We start from the raw sequence: 20,036 nt of genomic DNA on the forward strand, positions 1-20,036 counted from the left end.
TGGAGTTTTTCCTAGGTCTGTATAGAGTGTGTGAGCCGTGTATCCGCCCTGGAAGCCAGCACATGTGGTTCTACTCAGCCTGTCCACAGCAGACCACCTCAGGGCACACACATACACAGAACTAGAACTAAAACTCGTACAGCCAGTGGAAATTTCAGCTCAACTACATGTTCACAATTTTTAGATATACTTCTGTAGTTCTCAAATAGTTTGCAACAGTTTCAGCACTTCAGCAGATTCAGTGAAAACAATTTTAGTCAAAAAAGTATATTCACATATATTCTACTCCTTATACAGGGATGCTCAGTTTCTCAAAAGAAGTTTTTTATCCAGTTGTCTGCAGAGTGACTTTTAATTAAAGGGAAAATCCACCAATTTTTTAAAATGTCATGCATGGTTCAGATGTAAACTAAGTCCTTTGGAGTGATTTGATGCGAGATGCTCTATTCTAGAAAAACTAACCAACTTGGCTTTCTTTACAGTGGTAGTGATAGGAACCAAAGGTCAAAATGTCTACAAAGCCAATACAGCCATTTAATTTAGTGGACCAGTGGACCTACAAGTGTCTTCTGAGCTTTTAATTGTTGATAATGGCAAAATAGTGGTAAATCTGAAAGAAACAGGGGGAGCTTTTTTGCCTTGCAGCACTCTGCAGGTACCTCTCCACCAAGAATGCATTTTAAAAAATATGTTTAAGGTCAAAGACTCATCTCATAACTATTGTAATGCGTAGGAACCAGACAGCGTATTTATAGCCATTTCATGTAATAACTTTCTGTGAGGGAGCTTTTAGAGGTGTTAAACTCTTCATATGCCTGGTTCCTATCACCACCACTGTGAAAAATTATGACTCAAAATACGTCTCTAGAACACAGCATTTCATAGAAAAGCACTCTGAATGACTTCAGAAAGACTGTTTACATTGTAAAGGTTTAATTAAGGATAAATTTTGAAAAATCTTTGAAATTACCCTTAAAGCAAGAGGAGGGAAGCACAATTCAATCCAATCTAGGGGTGGGCAGTATGACAATATTTATCATTGTCATGATAAATTATGTCACATTATGTCACAGTAAGCTTTCCTGCCATCATTTGTACACTGAACAACTGCATGTTTCTGTTACAAGTTGCATGTTTAATTGGATTTTCTAATTATATATATATATATATATATATATATATATATATATATATATATATATATATATATATATATATATATAGATAGATAGATAGATAGAAAGATAGATAGATATTTCAGTGAGGATTGATATATGGCAGTGTTTGTGAGGTGCTGATTTTTGAGGGCGCATGCTTCTTCCTGTACCTGGCAGTGGAAGACATACTCTGGCGTAGTTTTCTTGTACTTCATGTTCCAGACCAAAGCCACTCCATCAGGCTCATGAGGAGCCTCCTCGTTGTTGTTGTAGGAGGCGACCAGTAGCTCAGGATACTGAAGACACAGAAAAACATTAAATCGCACATACACACACACACAATCCCTCGGGCACTTCTCTCCTTCCCTCCTACTGCGGTCTGTGTGAGCGTGCGTGTGGATGCCAGGCAGAACACGTCACCGCCCTGCTTCAGTAAGATTTATTACAGGGAAACTTTTTCTCAGCAGCAGTGATGGTGAATAGAGGCTAGCGTGCGGCACTGTAATACTCAGACAGCAGACTACTAAATGAGCTGAGAGAGGAAAGCATGGCAGAGCCGCAGAGTTGCTGGGAAGCACTGCCCCTGGCTACTGCTCAGACATGTTTCACTTTTTTTCCCTACACGCTGAAGGATTCTTAAATGCAAAGCTGTACTTTGCGTAATACTTGGTTCTGTTCACTAATACTATGCAGGGTGTCTGTAGGCATTCTCAAGTTAGTTGTTTTTCATAGTGATGCATGATCATGAATTTTTATGGGTAATTCAGATTCAGATTTCTTTACAGTCAAACTGGCCAATGGCTGAATTTCATTAGCCTTATTTATTTTCACTTAAAACTGTACGGGCTACGTTAACACACTAAACACACTAACACATTTCTAGTATTTACTTAGCCAAGTCACAATATAAATTACATCAGTTGTCTTTTAATAGGCCACACTGGCATTTTGCATTCATAAATAAATTTACTTAATGAGTTGCCTATTTAAATAACATGTATCAAATTGTATTAAGTGGTATACTGAAAGTAAGAGGCGACTGGCTATTTAGCAAATTGAGTCATGCATAATTTACACTGCAACATTATGGTATAGGTACAGCAGAAGCATTCTAATCCAGTGCATTCAAATGCAGCTTTGCCCCAGGGCTAGAGTATTACTTAACATAGTCCAAAATACATATGCAGTGATATATATATATATATGTATAGACCTGCAGACACCCTGTATCTAAGATATTCCTAAAACCAAGCAAGAACATTCCATTTTACAAAGAAAACTGTAGAACTAGAACTAAAACTTTACCCAAAAAGGCTGCTCACCTCTGCCTCTCCTAGTGCAAAAGAAATGTTGACAGTTTGTCAGGAAAACACAAGGACAGAGAAACACAGACACAAATCTCTGAGCAATCTGCGGGGTGACAAATGGCTTTTGGTGCACAACCAGTGCCAGAAATCATTTAGGCTTTACATATCACAATGCAGAGCAGCACATGGAGAAATTTAATCATTCCACCTCAGCCATGATTTGCCAAAGCATAGATTTCAGCCTCTGGAGAAACCACGGCAGCTAAAACAATAATACATGTCTGTTTAGATTGTGTACATCTGCTAGGGGGAGTGAAATTGAGAAAGCAGCAGAACACATTGAGCCGATTACACATAACTAGATGCAATGCCTCCGAGCTTCAGAGCAGGCTTCTGTTTTGACAGCATAAGAAGTAATTTTCATTACATAATCAGCGAATAAATGTGACATTCATCTTTAAGTTCAAATCTGTGGGTTGGAAAGCAATAAAGCAAACTTTAAATGTGGTATGAGGCACTGTTACACCCTAAAACTTTAGAGTAAAGGAGTTATGACTGGACCTAGGAGCAGATATGTTTTTTTTTTCTTCTTTTTTTCTTTGCGAGGTGAAATTGTATTGAAGTAACAACAACTTACATTTATGCTCAATGCAATGTATTTCATAAATCTAAGGCTATTTTACTGTTGCTGTAGACATTTCAGATATGCACAGAAATTATACTGAACATTTAAAAGGTCATCTGTCACAGTTTTGCCAAAGTCTCTAATTTAATTACACGCTGTGATGTAATTGGTGATGACTGTTTAAGCAGGGACACGTTTATTGTGACTGCTATTTCCTCCAGTGCTCACGTCTTTATATCAAAGGTGCAGAAACAGAATGGGATACAGATGTGGTTAAGTGTTGATAGTGAAAAATGCCGAATGGCTCAAATCAACAAACATGCACACCCTGTACCCCATTTTTCTTTGAGACTACGAATAATTAAAAAAGGCATCACAGGACCCATGTGACCCTTCTCATAAACCGAGACACACAAAAAATAACACTTTGTGCAGGGGTTCTTTACCCAAACACAATTTTCCAGTCAGGGGCTGGGAAATATATACAAAAGCCGGCAAAGCTCTGTCTGTAAAAAGAATGTGTTTCTCTGGTGGTCAGTTACCTGTGGAGACCAGTCCAGGCAGGTGACCACCCTGTGCTTGGACCAGCGCTCATCCATAAACTGTCTGTTCAGAGACAGCTTCGCTCCAGCCTGCATCTCACTGCATGAAAAATAACAAGTATGTACACCTGTGTTAGTTGCTTTTCAGTCACAGAAAATACTTGTAAAAAATAAGGGACAGTCGCAACTCATCCTTCAGAGCTGGATTTTACATGAGACTTTAAAATAAACTGATTAATTTTAGTGAAAGACACTATTATATGAATAATAGCAGTTTTTGGTGACCTTGTGCCCAGTGAAGAATATCAGGAAATCTATGAAAAGGGATCATTTTATTAATAAATGCGAGTGATATAAATTTCTTACCCCTCCTTCTCCTCTAGGTCACGGCCGCTGTAGTCAAAGAAAACGTCCACATGTTCAGACAGAGCTCTCTCAATGATGCGCGTACTGTGGTCAAAGAAATCCATGAACTCCTCAGAGTGTAGGATCTGCAGCTTCTCTTCCTCAGTCAGCTCATGAGGGGGTGCTAGACAAAGGGAGGATTAATGCAAAAAAAAAATTAAAACAAGAACATGTAAACAAAAACAAACGATGGTAAATGTCCATCAAGGCCTACCTTCTTCCTCTTGCTTCTGCACTGGAGTCTCCTTCTCCACCTCCGATGCAGGCTCTGCAGGAGCTAGCTCTTCTTCTTCCTCCTCTTCCTCTGTAGATCACAGCATGGCATCAAGAGACATCAGGCCAATCAAAGAGTTAATCTTCCAATGAATACATAATACTTACAAAAAGAATCATTAAACATTAGACATAATCCAGAAGCCTGAAGAGAACTGTACTTTTTATTTGGTTAAAGTCTTGTTGTGTCAAAAAGGTTTCAGATAAATTGCTTTTGCTGAAGTAAATCACTGAGCACACATGAAGAGGATCCCACCACAGAATATCACTAATCAAAGTTTTAGAGAAAAGCTGTTGTGGTCAGGACTGAGATGGTTACCCATTTTAAAGACACAGTGCAGGTATAAAATGATAATCACATTGTTTTGAATCTTAACAATTCTGTTAACCATGTATAATTATCTTCTTTAAAGAAAGACACAGCAAAAGTAAAACAACATACAGCTGTAGGCATAGGACAACACATTAGGGATGTATGATGATACTGGAATCATATCCGTATCAGAAGATAATTGCTTTAAAAAAATGATTACCATCACACATGTTTAGATTTAACCAATATTCCAAAACACTATGTAATGACGTATTTGTTGTACTCCAAAAGAGGAGAATGTTTAGGCAACACTGGGTTACTGTGCTAAAATGTTTGTTTTGGTCATTTGTCAGCATTTGTAACCCTCTACAAATAAACGTAATATTTCTCCATAATGCTAGGTATAATATTTCTCCATAATCCTCCAGGTAGACAGAGTCCCAACTTGTTTACTTTAGAAATGTTTATGGAGTGGCATCAGTATCTGCAGATGTATGCATGAAATATATCAGACATAGGGATCATCCCAAAATTCCCATATTTGTGCATCCCTACAACACGTTTACATGCTTATAATTTGACGAGTGAGTGAACTGTATAGGCTCTAGTGATGATTTCATATTTACTTAAACTGTAGCTGATTGTTTTTGGTATCATTAAGAAATTGAGATTACAAGTATATCAACACAAACAATTTTAATGTGCACTGGTGGGTTTTAACATTTTTAGTATACTTAATACTGTGATAATATTGATACTCATTATCATTTTAGTTACTGATGTCAAGACTTTTTTTGATCTCTAGGTGTAATAGCGTGTAACAAGTATGTTAAAACTGACTGCACCAAAACACAACACTCATTGAAGGTATTAATCCAGTGTAGAAATTGTGGCATAAAGAAGTAATATTTCTATTAGCTAGAGAAGAAATGGCTGTAACTCCTTTTAAAGAGTGATGCTATGTTTGAGTTTGTCACCATGACACTAGTTCAGCAATGAAAGACCAAAGCTTTTCAAATGAAAATGTTTACTTCACAAATTGTCACCCTGCTACCACGGCGTCACCTCTCCAAATGCTGCTCCTCTTCGCATCAGAAACTAAGACACGTTAGGACACAGCCGGGGTCCTCGCCCCCCATGGCCCACCAGTTAATGAGACACACTATTCAACAGGGAGTACACTTGTTAGCACTGCTATATCCCCTCTCCCTTTATAAGACATCTACATACGCACTGACATGGCGTACGCGCACACACAGACAGGGCAGGAGGGCGGGCGGCAGGTGCCCTAAACCTCTCCCATTGGCCGGGCCAGCTGACGGGTGGGGTGCGTGAGGCAGATGGCTCTGTTGGGATTGTGTGTGAGAGAGAGGTGGCATAGAGATGGCACTGAGGTTTTCTGCCTGACTGCTTCTTCTCAACACACTCGCCGGAACCACAAGCCTGTGCAATTACCCACACACCAGGGGGTCCGACGACTGCTATTCAAACCGCGAGGATGTACAACAAAATACAGCTTGTGGCCCTGACCAGCTGGCAAGCCACACACTGCTCAAACAAAACGACAAGCTTTTCTCCAACGTGCACACACACGGATACATCCTAATCATCTGAAACAAATCCACTGCTTATTGTGAGCTCAAGAAAATTTTTTTAACATACCTAGTATACACAGAAGCACAAAATGAAGGTAAATTGTACATAGAGAAATTAGCCACATTTTACAGGTGATTATAAAGACTCGACTGTAGAGGATAAAACTGTCCTTCCCGGAGAAAATCAAAATGATAATGTCATCTGTCAAATCTTCCATTACAAATGTCTTCATCGCACTCTCTGAGACAGGGCTGGGGTGAGAAGGAAAGAGGAAAAGAGGAGGGGAGGAAGACGAGGGATTGTTCTGATGAGTTTACAGAGTTGCGCTGATGACACAGGCCATCTCAGTGCGTTGGGCCCTTAGTCAGGGAAGGATAGAGGAGAGAAGGTTAAAATCTTTCTTTTCAAGGGCCTCAATCAGGCTCAGAGGAAAACAGTAATCAGTGTCTTTCAGTCCGGGGCCCGAGCGCATGCCGCAGCCCTTTCTCTGCCAGCCAGGCCCGAGCAATCAACCTGCCAGGCATTAGCAGCGGAAAGACAATCTGAAAATAAAGGGTATAATGCACCTGCCAGCCAAAATGGCCATTTGGAGAAAAGCTAGTGATCCTGGTGACCCCACAGGGGTAAGAGGGGGAGCGGTGGTACATAGAAAGAGGGAGAGAGAGAGACTGAGCGAGATTTGGGAGGAAGGAAGGGAGGGGGGAAAAAAGAGAAACATTTAACAGAATTCACCCTGATGGCAGATCCCCTTCCCCATCGACACCTCATCTCAAAGCAGCCCAATTATCGCTTTTGTATCATTTAAGGAATAAAAGCTTTTGGGGGAGTGGAGGGGGGAGCAGGGGGACACAGGGAGTAATCACCAGCTTTTGTGGAAGGACAATATATTAATGCAAACGCGCCATGGGTCCAGAGGTTGTTCGAGTACAAGACTAATGCCCTTTGATCTCCAGTGCAGGTGCATGGGGTCCATGTGCAACAGACAGAGAGAGGACCCTAAAAAACCTGACTTCCACGTTAGGACTTATCAAAGGGGACTAAGCAAACAAACCTCAGCTCTCAGCACTGGGCTTTCTGAATTTGATTTTCAGCATTCCGATTATAGTGGGACGCTTAATTGCGCAGGGCTCGTGTGGATGGGTTTTACTATTGAAACAGGGCACAAAGAAGTGGGCCGAGAGCACTTCTAGACCACTTTGAGCAGGGAAAAACAGAGGGTTCGAACAAATAGATGCCACTAAAAATATTCTCAAATAAATGTATTTACCCTTATTAATTCAGTGAAACAAGAATACGTTTTGTAACATTTCTATGATAATGTCCAGACTAAAACACAAAAACAAAACAAAATCCTCGTCCATTTGTTTCAAAGAAACCATAACGCACAAAACACGTAAGTACAAAGTTTTCCGTTTCTAATTTTACTAACCAAATGTTTGAACTCAAAGAAAATGATACATCTGATACCTATCAAGTAAAGCAAGATCAGAGAAGACAGCCCTCACCTTTCCTACAATCAAAAGCAAAAGCACAAACAAAACAGCAAAAATACAAACAAAAATAGTAAAATCACACTTCACTCTTTCATGTCTCTTGTCACGTCCTGAATAGTTTAATGTGGGTTGTGTTCTGGAATACTTTGAGGGTGAACTCATAAAATCTTTGTGTCCGTTTTACATGGTGACAAAATGATTGGCACTTTTTAGTCACGATTCCTTATATACTTAGATATTATTCGCTGTGGGGTGCATCCAACACATTATTAATTTTTCATGATTGATTAAACACATGTCTTTAAGGAGGATAATGCTCATGTAAATGACAAATTCAAGCTCAGACAATAGGTTTAATTTCGAAAGGCAGGCAGTTTTGTGGCTGTGGCAGTTGAGTGCTGGGTTAAGGGTGCCTGAGTTTAGAGAGAGGCTCTCCATACGAGAGGCCTCTCACATGCCCCAGTGATTAAAATAGAGTAGTACTCCTCCTCTCCAGAGAGGATGATTAAAACAATCACCTTTAATTAAAGTTCATATTCACGGAGAAACCGTTCACAATCTCAGACGGTTCTGAAGGCCTTGTAAAGCAGACACGTCTCTCGGCCTGTCTCAGAGACTGGGGCTCAGTTCAGCAATTGGTCACATGATGCCCTGCACCCACTACCATGCCAATTTGGAACTGCATTCACTGGAAGATTGGTTGCTTTATAGCTCCTGTGCATTTGAATGTGTCAGAGATGAGCATGAAAAATGTATGTTTCCTAAATGATCAGTTAGATTTTCCATTATTTTCTTTACGAAAAATGTATTCCATACAAAGTGACAGAGAGGCCTCAGAAATTCTGATTCAGTATTCGGGCCCTCGCAAGATGCTTGGCATCCCTTAAATCTCATTAGACCGTTCGGCCTTTAAGATTCTCTCAAGATAGCAAGTACAGAGCAGACAAAAGATTGAAGAAAGGACACTGAATCTGAATGGTACAAATCAAGGACTCTAATCAGCATGTGTGTCAACCCAAGCCGCAAGCAGCCGTGTCTGTGTGTGCAGCATAGCCGCGCTCAGTGCCCTCTCCTTCTGTACTGTACCACCCGCTGACCTTCAGAGAGCGGACCCCTCACTGCCTCCACAGCCCACGACAAATCACTCAATCAGAGAGAGAGAGGGAAAGAGAGAGGGAGGGAGAGAGAAAGAGAGAGAGAGAGAGAGAGAGAGAGAGAGAGAGAGAGAGAGAGAGAGAGAGAGAGAAAGAAATGTCTCTGAGTGGCAGGGACGAGAGGCGTGAAAGCCTCCCAATGTCACCCAATGCGTTTTGTTACATGCCTGCATGGTGAAGGAGAGAAGACAGGGGAAAGCGAAAGAGTTGATGAAATGATTACATAGTGGTGGCGGGCCGGTGGAAGGAGAGGTGGAGGGGGATGTCAGTGTGGTGTTGTCTGTAGATATCAGCCCTGTTAAACACACTTTTATGATGCCATGGAAAGAGTCCTTACACTTTAACAAGAGAGAGGATGAAAGAGAGAAAAGGGGGAAAACAAGAGAGAGGGCAGGAGACTATGACACATACACAGAGAGGGGTGGGGGGTAAAGAGAGTGCACAGCTATAATACAAATAGAAATAAAGTTATGAACGTAACTTTCAGAATTGCAGCAAGACTCACAATTTCATTCTTTTGACTCTAAAATGCTGGTTCTTTTCATTTTCTCTATCCACAGTTTCAGAGGAAACCAATCACTACGTACTTACTTATGTAAATTCAAAACTCCTCTCTGCTTGTTCCACATTTTGAATCTTAGTAATTTCTGGGAGTTATTTTCATCTAGAAAATCAAATACACATAGAAACATAACAAAAGAACAGGTCGGGCTTAACTACTGTTAGTACAGCATTCTTTTTTTGGTGTAGCCACCAATGAGATTAACTCCACTACATTCTATTAAATTACTGCAACAGACCCATACAACCTTGCAGAACTCAAAATGGCTGGAATAGAGACTAGCTTCACCATGACAAAAGCCTGGTAATGCATGCAAAGCTACTCAGAGAGCTATCTGAGGAACTTTGAACGCGCACACCCCCCAGAGCAATTACTGCCCCCACACCCCATGTTCCGACATGTGCTTGACATGAGGACCTGGAGATCACCGCAAGCCAAACAGTGAATGGAGCTTTTTGAAGACACGCACAGAATGCCACATAAAAGCTACGAGCTGCAATTACATACATGTTGACATGCTTCGCATGCATTAGCAAGGCATGGCACACTTCTTAATATCATCCTTCAATCTTCTTACAATTTCCTGTTCCCCTGGCTCTCACTCCCTCACTCTTTCTATATTGCTCTCTTTCACATTGCAGATTTTTGTCCCCCCTTCATCCTAAATGCTAATTGGTCATAGGGACTCTACCGTTCAGTAGGACGGGGTAGGGCAGGGGTAAGAAGACTGTGTGTATGTGAACGAGGGAGTTTAATCTTTCCTTGGCTTCTTATGTTTCCCGAGGCTCCGCAATTTTCCCCTAGCTTTCATCTCCATACTTGCTTAAGTCAGACCAGTTCTGAAGCAACATCACACACTCACAAATCCTAGTTCATCTGATCAGGGAGGTTTATGACCCTGCAGTCTGACCAGACACAGTAGCCACCCCCCTCCCAAACCTACACATACACATACTCCACTGACATATTTCAGCATGTGCTAAAAAGCTACCAATAAAAGCTGCTAGTATGAACTTTGAAAGACATAAAAAGTATATACATGTATACATAATCATATCATTAAGGGTTTACATAATTTCAAAGCATTAGCTTTTTTAGTTATAATTTTTAATTCTGTTTTCACATTCAAATATAAAACATGGAATACTGTTTGGAAAAGCACTGTGGAAATTTATAGGAGATATAATTAGCTGGACAAAGTAACAACACCGAAGCACACAAGGTAGGGGTGGGCAATTTGACAATATTTATCTTTATAGTGATAAATTACATCACGTTACATCACAATATGTTTTTCTGAGTACATCGTGGATATTGTACTACTTAAAGGGCCCATGTCACGGAAAAATACATTTTTCCTCATTTTTTTTCTTCTTAAATAAACCAGTTTGATGCAGTGTGTAAACAATGTTAGTTTCAAAATGTATCATTTATTCCCCAGGTCACATATGGAAAGAAGTCAAAATTCACTGTTTTTGTATCGTTGTGATAAAAATGAAAATTTACATATTTTAGCTTATTGAGCTTACAGGAGTTTAGCCTTACCCTTTCATGTTGAAGTTGTAAAGAGTGTTTCACCTGGAACTGCTTTGCACAATACAAGGCGGCCAATCAGAACATATATAAACGCACAGTTACGAAAACAATGATATGACTGGTTCTTGGTATATAAATTCAAAAGTGAACCCCAGGGAAAAATACAACTAAAAGTAGACCATTAAAATAACACTTGTTAGAAAGAGAGCATGATTAGGACTGTTTTATTGGATTTAGTGCACTGCAGTATGTGAAATGTAAAAATCAGAATAATCAGTTTTTTGTTAGTTCTTCATTGTTTGTCTTATCTCAGAAAAACTAAAAATCTTGATGCATATTGTTTAGTGTGATGCTCTATTTTTGCTGTATCGCCCAGCCCTAGCACAAGGTTAAAAACACAGAAAGAAGCAGTTTACAAATTATGTCTGATGGGGCATGATGGACCAGGGCAGAAAGTCAATCATCCACAACTATGAGGTCATCTATAAAAAGAACTAAATATGGTGAACGAAAAATCAAAGTACAACAACAGCAAGGGCAGATGTGCTGAAAGCATTTGCATGGCCTGCACTCACCCTCTTTCTGCTCGCTCATGGTGGGTGTTTGAGTCTCCTTGGTGTAGGACACCACCTCTTTGGGAGGGAAGTCCACATGGGTCACCTTTGCCATGCCCAGTTTCACCGGGCCTCGCCTGGCAGGGAGGAAACAAGCACACACACACAGACAGAAAGAAACACACACATATAAATCTCAGAAAATAGCCAGGGCTGTAAAAGTGTGAAGGAACTACGAGCCAAAGTCCAAGACCACAAAAATTTCTGCCTGACTTGTTCAACCATCCCTTGTGTTTTATCAGCAAGAAGATTGAAAAGCACAAAGACCGAAGTGTTTTAACCATTTGATTAAATCACGAGAGCAAAAATATAGCCTAGCATTCAATTTAGTAAAGCAAGGTATTAAGATTATCAGCAATTACAGGATGGAGAGCTTTCTTTTAATAGCACTGTATATTTTTTTCAGACACCATACAGATCCTGAATGTCTGATACGGATCCAATATTTTTTTTCTTCCAAAACTACTAGGCTTCAAAATAAGCGATTTTTAACTGAAGCACTTCACTTAAGATGAGTACAATCCCCAAACTGTGCAAACACTCTACTACTCTACAGAAAGAAATACATAGCCAACAACATGACCTGTACGAAATCATAGCTTTTCCCAGTAAACAAACAGAAATATCACTGTGTGTAAAATTACTTGAAACAAACTGAAATTCTGGTATAATACTTTTTAAGCCACTCAGAGATTTTATATTAATGTTGGGTTACGTGTAGTTACTATTATCACCTTTTCAATTTTGCTTTACCTTATGTTAAGCTGTGTATTATTATGTCATCTGTTATAGAATCAGTTTAGATTTATTCTTTTTCCCCTCTGGTATCCAATCCAGTATCTTCTGCGGGTATAGATCCGATATCATTACTGAGTTGCGGATGGGTCCTACTTCTAATTTTAACCACAGAATTCACTGAAATAATTGCTAATCTGGTTTACGAAAAAGGAAGGATGTAGAGAAATCAGAAGAGCCAGAGAATGCAGTACCCCAGCTCGGAGTGAAGCAGTAGTGTAGAAGGATCAGAGTCCCAGTGGAGAGTCCTGTTAGTGTCACAGCAACAAGCCAAGGTTAGATTGAAAGAAAGAGAGAATATGAAAAGAGGTTATTAGAGATCATCAGCTTGGTTAGAAGAACCTTTAGCAATGACCATTAACAAGCACCAACTACAGCAGTTAGAGGGCAGAAAACCAGTCTTTTCATCGATTTAACAGGAGATTACAACGTTGCATAAGATTAGCTACATAAAAACAAAAAAAAAAAAATCAGTGTCAAGGTATTAGTCAGTTGTAAGTACTAATAATTGAACACGCATTATAATGTGTGGTACCACTGAATGCATAACATGTTTCTCAGGTAGAACAGAGCTGTGTGTGAATCATGACTGACAGGAGAAAGCTCATTCTGCCTCTCCCCCCCAGAGCTGATGCCGGAGACGACGTGTCTACCGGTCAGCTGCGTCATTGGCCCCGCCATGACTAACGTGAGTGGGAGCTCTCTCTGAGTGTGTGTGTGGCACAGTGCACCCCAGGAGGGTGTACCTGAGCCCCTGTAGATGTGTGAGTGTGTATATGTGGTTTGAAAAATGACCTCCATGTGTGTAGGAAGCGGTGGTGCAGCAGAGGGAAATGAGTGGACACGAAGGGCCTCAGGCGGGAAACAGCCCCCCAAGGCTGCACTCCATATAGATGTGTGTGTGTGTGTGTGTGTGTGTGTGTGTGTGTGTGTGTGTGTGTATGTGTAAGGGGTTAGAGTTTCCACAGGAGTCCAAAACTCCAATCAAGGGTTAAACAGTCCCCCAGGCATCTCACAACCAATCAGATTTCGAGTTCAGCTATATCTACTTTAACTAAAAATGGCACTTACTTCTATTTCTAATCCTCTACAACAGATCATTACTGCTGTTACTCATTTCATTCAGACGAAATGTGTTAATTTAGTATAATTTTGCAAATTGACATTGACTTGACTGACATAATATACTATTTTGTTTAATCATTTGAGCAGAAATCATGAAATAAATCTGTGAACTCTGATTATGCCAATGTTAGGATCAAAACAGCAATATTTTAACTAGCGGTATAACAATGCATTGTGACACTGTGATGTCACAGCGTAAAAATGTGATAAGGCATTGTGGAGATTAGGTGTTCTGTTAGTTTAAAGCATCAAAATCCATAACTGCTTTGTGTGAGCACCAACGTTCACAAGCAACCAGCATCAATCAACAACCCAGACCAGCACGTTCATTAGCAAGCAGTATGACAACATGGATACAGTGAATAGTTTTTATTATTTTTTTTAAATTTGTTCAAAATGTCATGAGAATATCAAATTGTGAATCCAATATCGAGAGTCGAATCAAATCATGGGCAGGGTGTATTGACACACCTTTATTTTTAATCCAAATATAGCCTAACGCAGACTATGATAATAGATATCATAGCCAGATATGAACTAAAGCAGATTATGATGATTGATGTCATACTGTCTTACTCACAATGGGAAAAAGAGACAAAACAGATTTATCTGACGACAAGAAATATTTACTCTTCACACCAGGGGTTTTCCTACGTGGCATAAGTTATTTCTGAGGGTACAGGCAAAAAGCAGCTAATAGCATGGAACTGCAAGGAGAAACTTACTACCTGTTCAAACCTGTGCACAAAACCACACACACAAAGCCTTTAAACAACATAAACATTTCGCCTTTGGTGCACAGACAGACTGTCTGTCGCTCACGCAATCCCACAATCACGAACCTCTTCAACGCTAACAATTACAGATCAGAGTACAGAGAGAAAGAGAATGAAAGAAAGAGAGAGAGAGAGAGAGAGAGAGAGAGAGAGAGAGAGAGAGAGAGAGAGAGAGAGAAAGTGCGAGAGCGGGAGAGAGATATGATGTTGGTGGTACCTGGGTCCTGTGGCGCCATCGCCTGAGTCCTGGCTACCTGCCTCACTCGGAGTGCCCACAGATTTGGCAGTGGGAGACATTGGTGCAGGAACTGAGGGAGAATTCAGAAAACCACGTACACAATCATGTAACGTCTCTTATAGCAGTTCATAAAAGGCAATCCTTTTAATAATTAAAAAGAAAGATAAAACATATTTAATTCTGTTGTTCACCTAAGAGAAACACTTCACCATCCAAATATAATCTTTTCAGACTTTTCTTTTCAGTATTCCACTGCTTTTATTTAATTGTCACAAACTGTCCAAAATCCCACTTGACACAAACAAAAAATGTATTTTAAGATTGTTATAATCAAAATTCTATTGAAAGATTAATTCAACGTCACAATGTTACCTTCAGTGTTTATTTTGCTTTATTATATTTTTTAACCTTTAATTCAACCAGGCAAACCATTTAAAAAATACTATTTACAGTGCCGGCCTGTCAATTGCCTGAAGACATGTGCGCAGAAAGGAGAAACAGGCACTTAAAAATGTATACATGTTTGTTTATAAATATATATATCTTTTTTAAATGTGTGTCAGCTCTCTGTTTACACTATTTTTTTTTTTTGCTCAGCTCGCTGAAACATAAATTAAATTTAAATATTCAGCATCTGATATTCATGCCTGCTAAATGTCTAAATGTGTGTAAATGCATAAGGAACAGTGCAGCCATAAATAGGGTTATCAGTTTCAATGTTTGTGAGTTAATGCAATTACCTCTCTAGACAACAATTATTAGTGATTTGCATCACCCACTGCGTAAAACTGTAGAAATCTATCCACTGTAAGTCTTCCACTGAACTGGAACAAATGAATCCATTTTATTAAATGCTACTATAGTGACCATCAATACACCACCTGCTTTGAATGCTGATGTGCAGACAACATTTAAAAAACAACCTTTACCAAACAGAAAAGTCTAGCCTGGAGCACTTCTGCCCCCTTCTGTTTGCTCTGTGAACTGCATCAATCATTTATTACATGGCGTTATATCTTGCTCTCAGATTCTCTTGCTTTGCTTGCAAGAATGAACAGTCATGTTCTCACTACTATTTACTGATAAATGTATCTGAAGCTTTTGCTGTCTGCCCATATAAAATCTGTGAATAGCAATGAGAATGGTGCTTAAAGTTTTTTTATATGCCTAGTTATCTTGCAGTGGCAGCGAACATATGCAACAATATTGGGAGACCCTATCAGCCTAAATGCAAATATACTCATTTATCCACAGATCTCAAGAATAATTACAGATTATGCGGTGTAGAATCTAGTGTACAGGTGACTTACCCAAAAAGAGGGTCAGGAGAGTTTCGGCCATAAGTATCAAGGGCAGTGGGGTGCAGTGAAGTAGAGCAAGTGGTGTGAAGTGTAGTCTTACCCACAGGGACATCAGACGTGATTCCCATGCTCTGCAGCAGTGCTTCAGCCTCTCTCCTCTTCTTTTCCAGATCAGAGTCATCCTGCAGTGTTACGGGTTCTTTCAGCTGCTCTGCCTATCAGACAGATACACACAACTCCTTATAGTTTAGTCTTATTAATTATATAAAAAAAAATTTAAGTGTGTAAGAATGAATTGAAGTTTATCTAAAATGTACATAAATAATGCTGCTGCTCCTTTTCAACATATATTTGAGTTTTGCAAATCAGTTATGAATAAAAAAGAGGCTATTTAGACAAACCAGGGGTTTCTCATTAATGCATTAAATTGTGGTAGGCTACCACAGTTTCTATCACCAGTTTCACCCTGCTGAGGAAAAGAATACAGTCAATCCTGTGTGTCATATCAGCAACACATGGGAATACTGAAAGCACATTGGCTCAATAACTCACAAAATGTTAATCACTTGTCAAAATCATGAGAATACCTTTAAAGTAATCTGGGCAATATTAGAGCTATCAGTATTAACAAGATGAAAAGATTCTCTTCATTTTGAGTTTTTTAACAAGCTACTAAATGGGTTTCATGTTTCTGAGAAAGAAAAAAAACATCTGTAAGCAACATAGCACCAGTGGCTCCCCAAGGCACTCAGAGCTCCTCCTCCCTGATACACAGAAACCCTGTGTCAATGTGTGTGCAATGCACACTTACAAACACACACACACAAACTATAAACAACTCATAATTGCATGGAGAAGATTTTCAGTCTAGCAGTCTATCTTCTTACTACATTTTAGCACTGTGCCAGAGGAGATTTTGTATGTTTATGAAGCTCAATACACTGATTGTAATAATTGGTGTAATTTTTAGCTAGCCAAGCTGCTGACTGCATGACAGCATTACGCATATTATACACGCCCAGGCCTAGACCCCCACAGAGAGTTCAGAGCCAATCCAGATATTACGCAGAGATTTTAGATGTATTGCAGAAATGGGCAATAACATAAAAGAAATGTTGATGATGCATAATATGCCACAATATTTATTTTTTCTGACATCTGATGAGTTGGAACGGACAAAAAGAACCTGTATATATACCAAAATATACTATTGAAAACTATAAATAATGATTTGTCCTCAACATTTCACATACTACACTGCACTACATCCAATTAAACAAGATTATGCCCTTTTTATAACAAAACATGCAGTTGGTCAGCAACCTTTAAGTACTGACAGTTTCCACAATATGCTCAGAACATCACACTGTGACATATCGTAACATAATTTATCACAATAACGACCACTCATCATACATGTGTATTGTGTTTCCTTTACCTCTTTCTTCTTGCGTTCCTCTTCTTTTCTCTTCTTTTCTTCCCTGATTTGTGCAAGCCGCTGCTTCTTTCGCTCTAATTCGGCCTTCAGCTCACTCTTGTCCGACATGATGCTGCAGAATGGGACAAACTCATGAACTGACTGCACTGAATGCTCATCGATCATTTCTGAGAACTACGACAAAATGCTGTTTCCTGTACAAGTTCAGACATTTACAGTAAGTTAACACCATCCAATACCACATCATACAGAAATCTAATACAAAGATAGCATAAAACAGAGTTTTTGAGGATTTTCATATCTATCTGTATCTTTGCCTGTAATGCAAGTTGTAATTATCATTGTTGCAGCTTGCCAAATGGCTCACTGAACAACAAGAAACACCAAACAACATTCAAAGATCATGAATAAAGCAAAGTGTAGCACATGACCTTGCAGCACGCAGTCTACTTATTTCTCTATTCATCATCCAGATAAGGACGTGCTAAAGGGTCCAATCACATTCACAAAGACACACTGTACAGACAACAGGGAGACTGAAGACCAACACTCATCTAGTTTGGATACTTTTCTTCTGTCTCAAATACACAGACCACTCTTGTGTACACAAATGGAAAAAAAAAAATCAAGTGGATGATTTCAAGAGTTTCCTTTGTCTCTCTTCAAAGGGCTTTCATCTCCTTTCCTACAAACAGCACCTGACTTTAACAACAGGCTAAAGGAACCACTTAAAGTCTGCTCTTAATTACTGTAAGAGTTCTGTTTTATTTGCTTCATACAACAGGGACAAAAGGAATACTTTTACTATAATGGTCTGATTAAACTAAGATGCATGTCTGCATGGAAATATAAGGAAGAGGCAAAACTCTGTTTTTATTTCTGTGTTCCTGAATGTGATACAACAACAAGATTATTCATTTAGTCCAATCACACACTGCAACTCGTGATTTGATGAAAGATTCAGAATAAAATGCAAGCACTGTTCAGGCAGCTGACATCTGAGACATTAACAACACTACTACAATAACATTAAATAATAATATTATATTTTATTATTAATATTATATAAAAAATGTCTAAATAATAATTATATATATATATATATATATATATATATATATATACACACACACACACACTTTTATTTTTATTATTTGCTGATACGTGTTAAAACAATATTTATGACCACTAATAATAATAATAATAATAATAGTTGTTTTGTTGTTATTATTTTTCAGCTGTAGTATCTGTACACAGAGCTAGTTTGAGATCCCAATAACTGTTTTAAGTTTCCCAGATAAGTCAGATGGTCATCTGTCATTTCCTAAATTAATGACTAAACGACTCATCTGCGGTGCAGCATGCATGAGTGGAAGTTGGTTTGGAAACAACACATGAAAGAGAGACTAACAACTGACCCCTGAGGTAACATTACTTCTTTTTACTGAGAGAACGGGACAGGCTAGCCGCCTAGCTAACGTTAGCTGCTTAACTTACTGTTAGCTCCTCAGGCGGCAGAGGAAGCTGCTCTCGGCAGCAGCTCCGCCAGTTAGGAGTTCTAACAGCCGCTAGCACTTATACACCATTAAAAACAAACGATTACTTGTACTATTCGCATGTATAAACCATTTTACCAATTTATGGTTTGCAGAGTTTGCCACTCTGTTTAGTTACTCTCAAATTAGCTAGCGAGGGAGCTTCTGGGCGGCACCCAAGCCAAGTGTCCACTCAAACCGTACAGCAACAACACTGCGGTCAGCTTAGCACTGTGCTATTCCTTTATATACCTATGCGACTAAGATAACTAGCCAGATTAGGTATATGGATAAATAAGGCACTGTACACACAACAACAACGCGTAGCTAAATTACTTACATGACTAAGTGGTTAAGTAACATCACACCTATTAATAAACCTCGCTATCTTGCTGCATTGTTAGCCGTCAACTAACGCTAATGCAAGCTATTGTCATTCATCGAGGTTGGCAAACAAAAAACTAACTTTAAAAGTTTCATTATCCGAAGAGAGGTGTAAAAAAAGAATGATCATGCAAGAATACACTGTTTTAACAACTTTAGGCACAGTCAAACAGACACAAACTGACCCGTTAGATAGTTTCTTTGGTGTGTCTCCCCAAACCGTTGTTGTTGGCACCAACCATAGAACCGTTTCCTGGTTCCGACCAGCTGTGACGAATAACGGCTGCTGGTGAGGCTCAAACGGCGCTGCTGCTGCTGCAGCAGGACAGACAGAGCGCTCTGGGCGCCGTACCTGTTCATCTGGCTCTTTTAATAGTTACCTTTGCTCATATGGGTGCAGTGTGTGGGCTGTTTGTTTATAAGGCATATTTTGAAATAGACCTTTAATGTCTGTCTTCTAAAAATGCAGTGTTATTCGGTTTGCTCTTATTTTGTGCTTTATTGCGCCTTCTTGTGGTGAAATTTAAAAACAGCAGCGCATCGTTTTCAGAACAGCAAATATGGGAAAAGTTGAAACTCTTGTTTGTGTTTTTTTTCGTCGGAGACTGAAGTGAAATAAGTTAGTGTTGGCTCGATTGTGTGTGTGGGATGTGTTGTCCCCAAAACCAGTTCACAAAGTTTTAAATCTTTGCATGATTTATTATATTATAGTATTATTATATTATATTATTATATTATAGTATGTAATTCTATCATATTATTAGATTATAAATTATATTATATTATAGTTATTATAGTTAACTAAAACAAAAACCTTTAGTGAAAAAAAACCAAGACTATAATACTCCTGTAAATAATTTGCAGATA

At 39.1% G+C, this 20,036-nt stretch overlaps 1 protein-coding gene across 5 annotated transcripts in view; it reads right to left on the reverse strand.

Annotated features, from left to right (window-relative positions):
- The window catches only part of dync1i2a (dynein, cytoplasmic 1, intermediate chain 2a), a 28,916-nt gene that overhangs the window by 7,006 nt on the left and 1,874 nt on the right, over positions 1-20,036 (reverse strand). For 2 of the 5 annotated variants that reach the window (XM_036566321.1, XM_036566304.1), the window contains exons 1-10: positions 19,355-19,484; positions 17,251-17,362; positions 15,913-16,027; positions 14,491-14,581; positions 12,567-12,620; positions 11,539-11,654; positions 4,251-4,340; positions 3,998-4,160; positions 3,632-3,731; positions 1,328-1,453 (exon numbers count right to left, since the gene is read on the reverse strand). In XM_036566321.1, the coding sequence (XP_036422214.1) occupies positions 1,328-1,453; positions 3,632-3,731; positions 3,998-4,160; positions 4,251-4,340; positions 11,539-11,654; positions 12,567-12,620; positions 14,491-14,581; positions 15,913-16,027; positions 17,251-17,358 (963 nt within the window). In that variant the 5' untranslated portion in view covers positions 17,359-17,362; positions 19,355-19,484. Of the gene's footprint in view, positions 1-1,327; positions 1,454-3,631; positions 3,732-3,997; positions 4,161-4,250; positions 4,341-11,538; positions 11,655-12,566; positions 12,621-14,490; positions 14,582-15,912; positions 16,028-17,250; positions 17,363-19,354; positions 19,485-20,036 lie in introns of those variants that run through there. The other 3 variants (XM_036566340.1, XM_036566330.1, XM_036566312.1) reach the window with 2 other exon arrangements.

Source organism: Colossoma macropomum, unplaced genomic scaffold (genome assembly GCF_904425465.1).
Source record: "Colossoma macropomum unplaced genomic scaffold, Colossoma_macropomum, whole genome shotgun sequence".
NCBI classification, from domain to species: domain Eukaryota; kingdom Metazoa; phylum Chordata; class Actinopteri; order Characiformes; family Serrasalmidae; genus Colossoma; species Colossoma macropomum.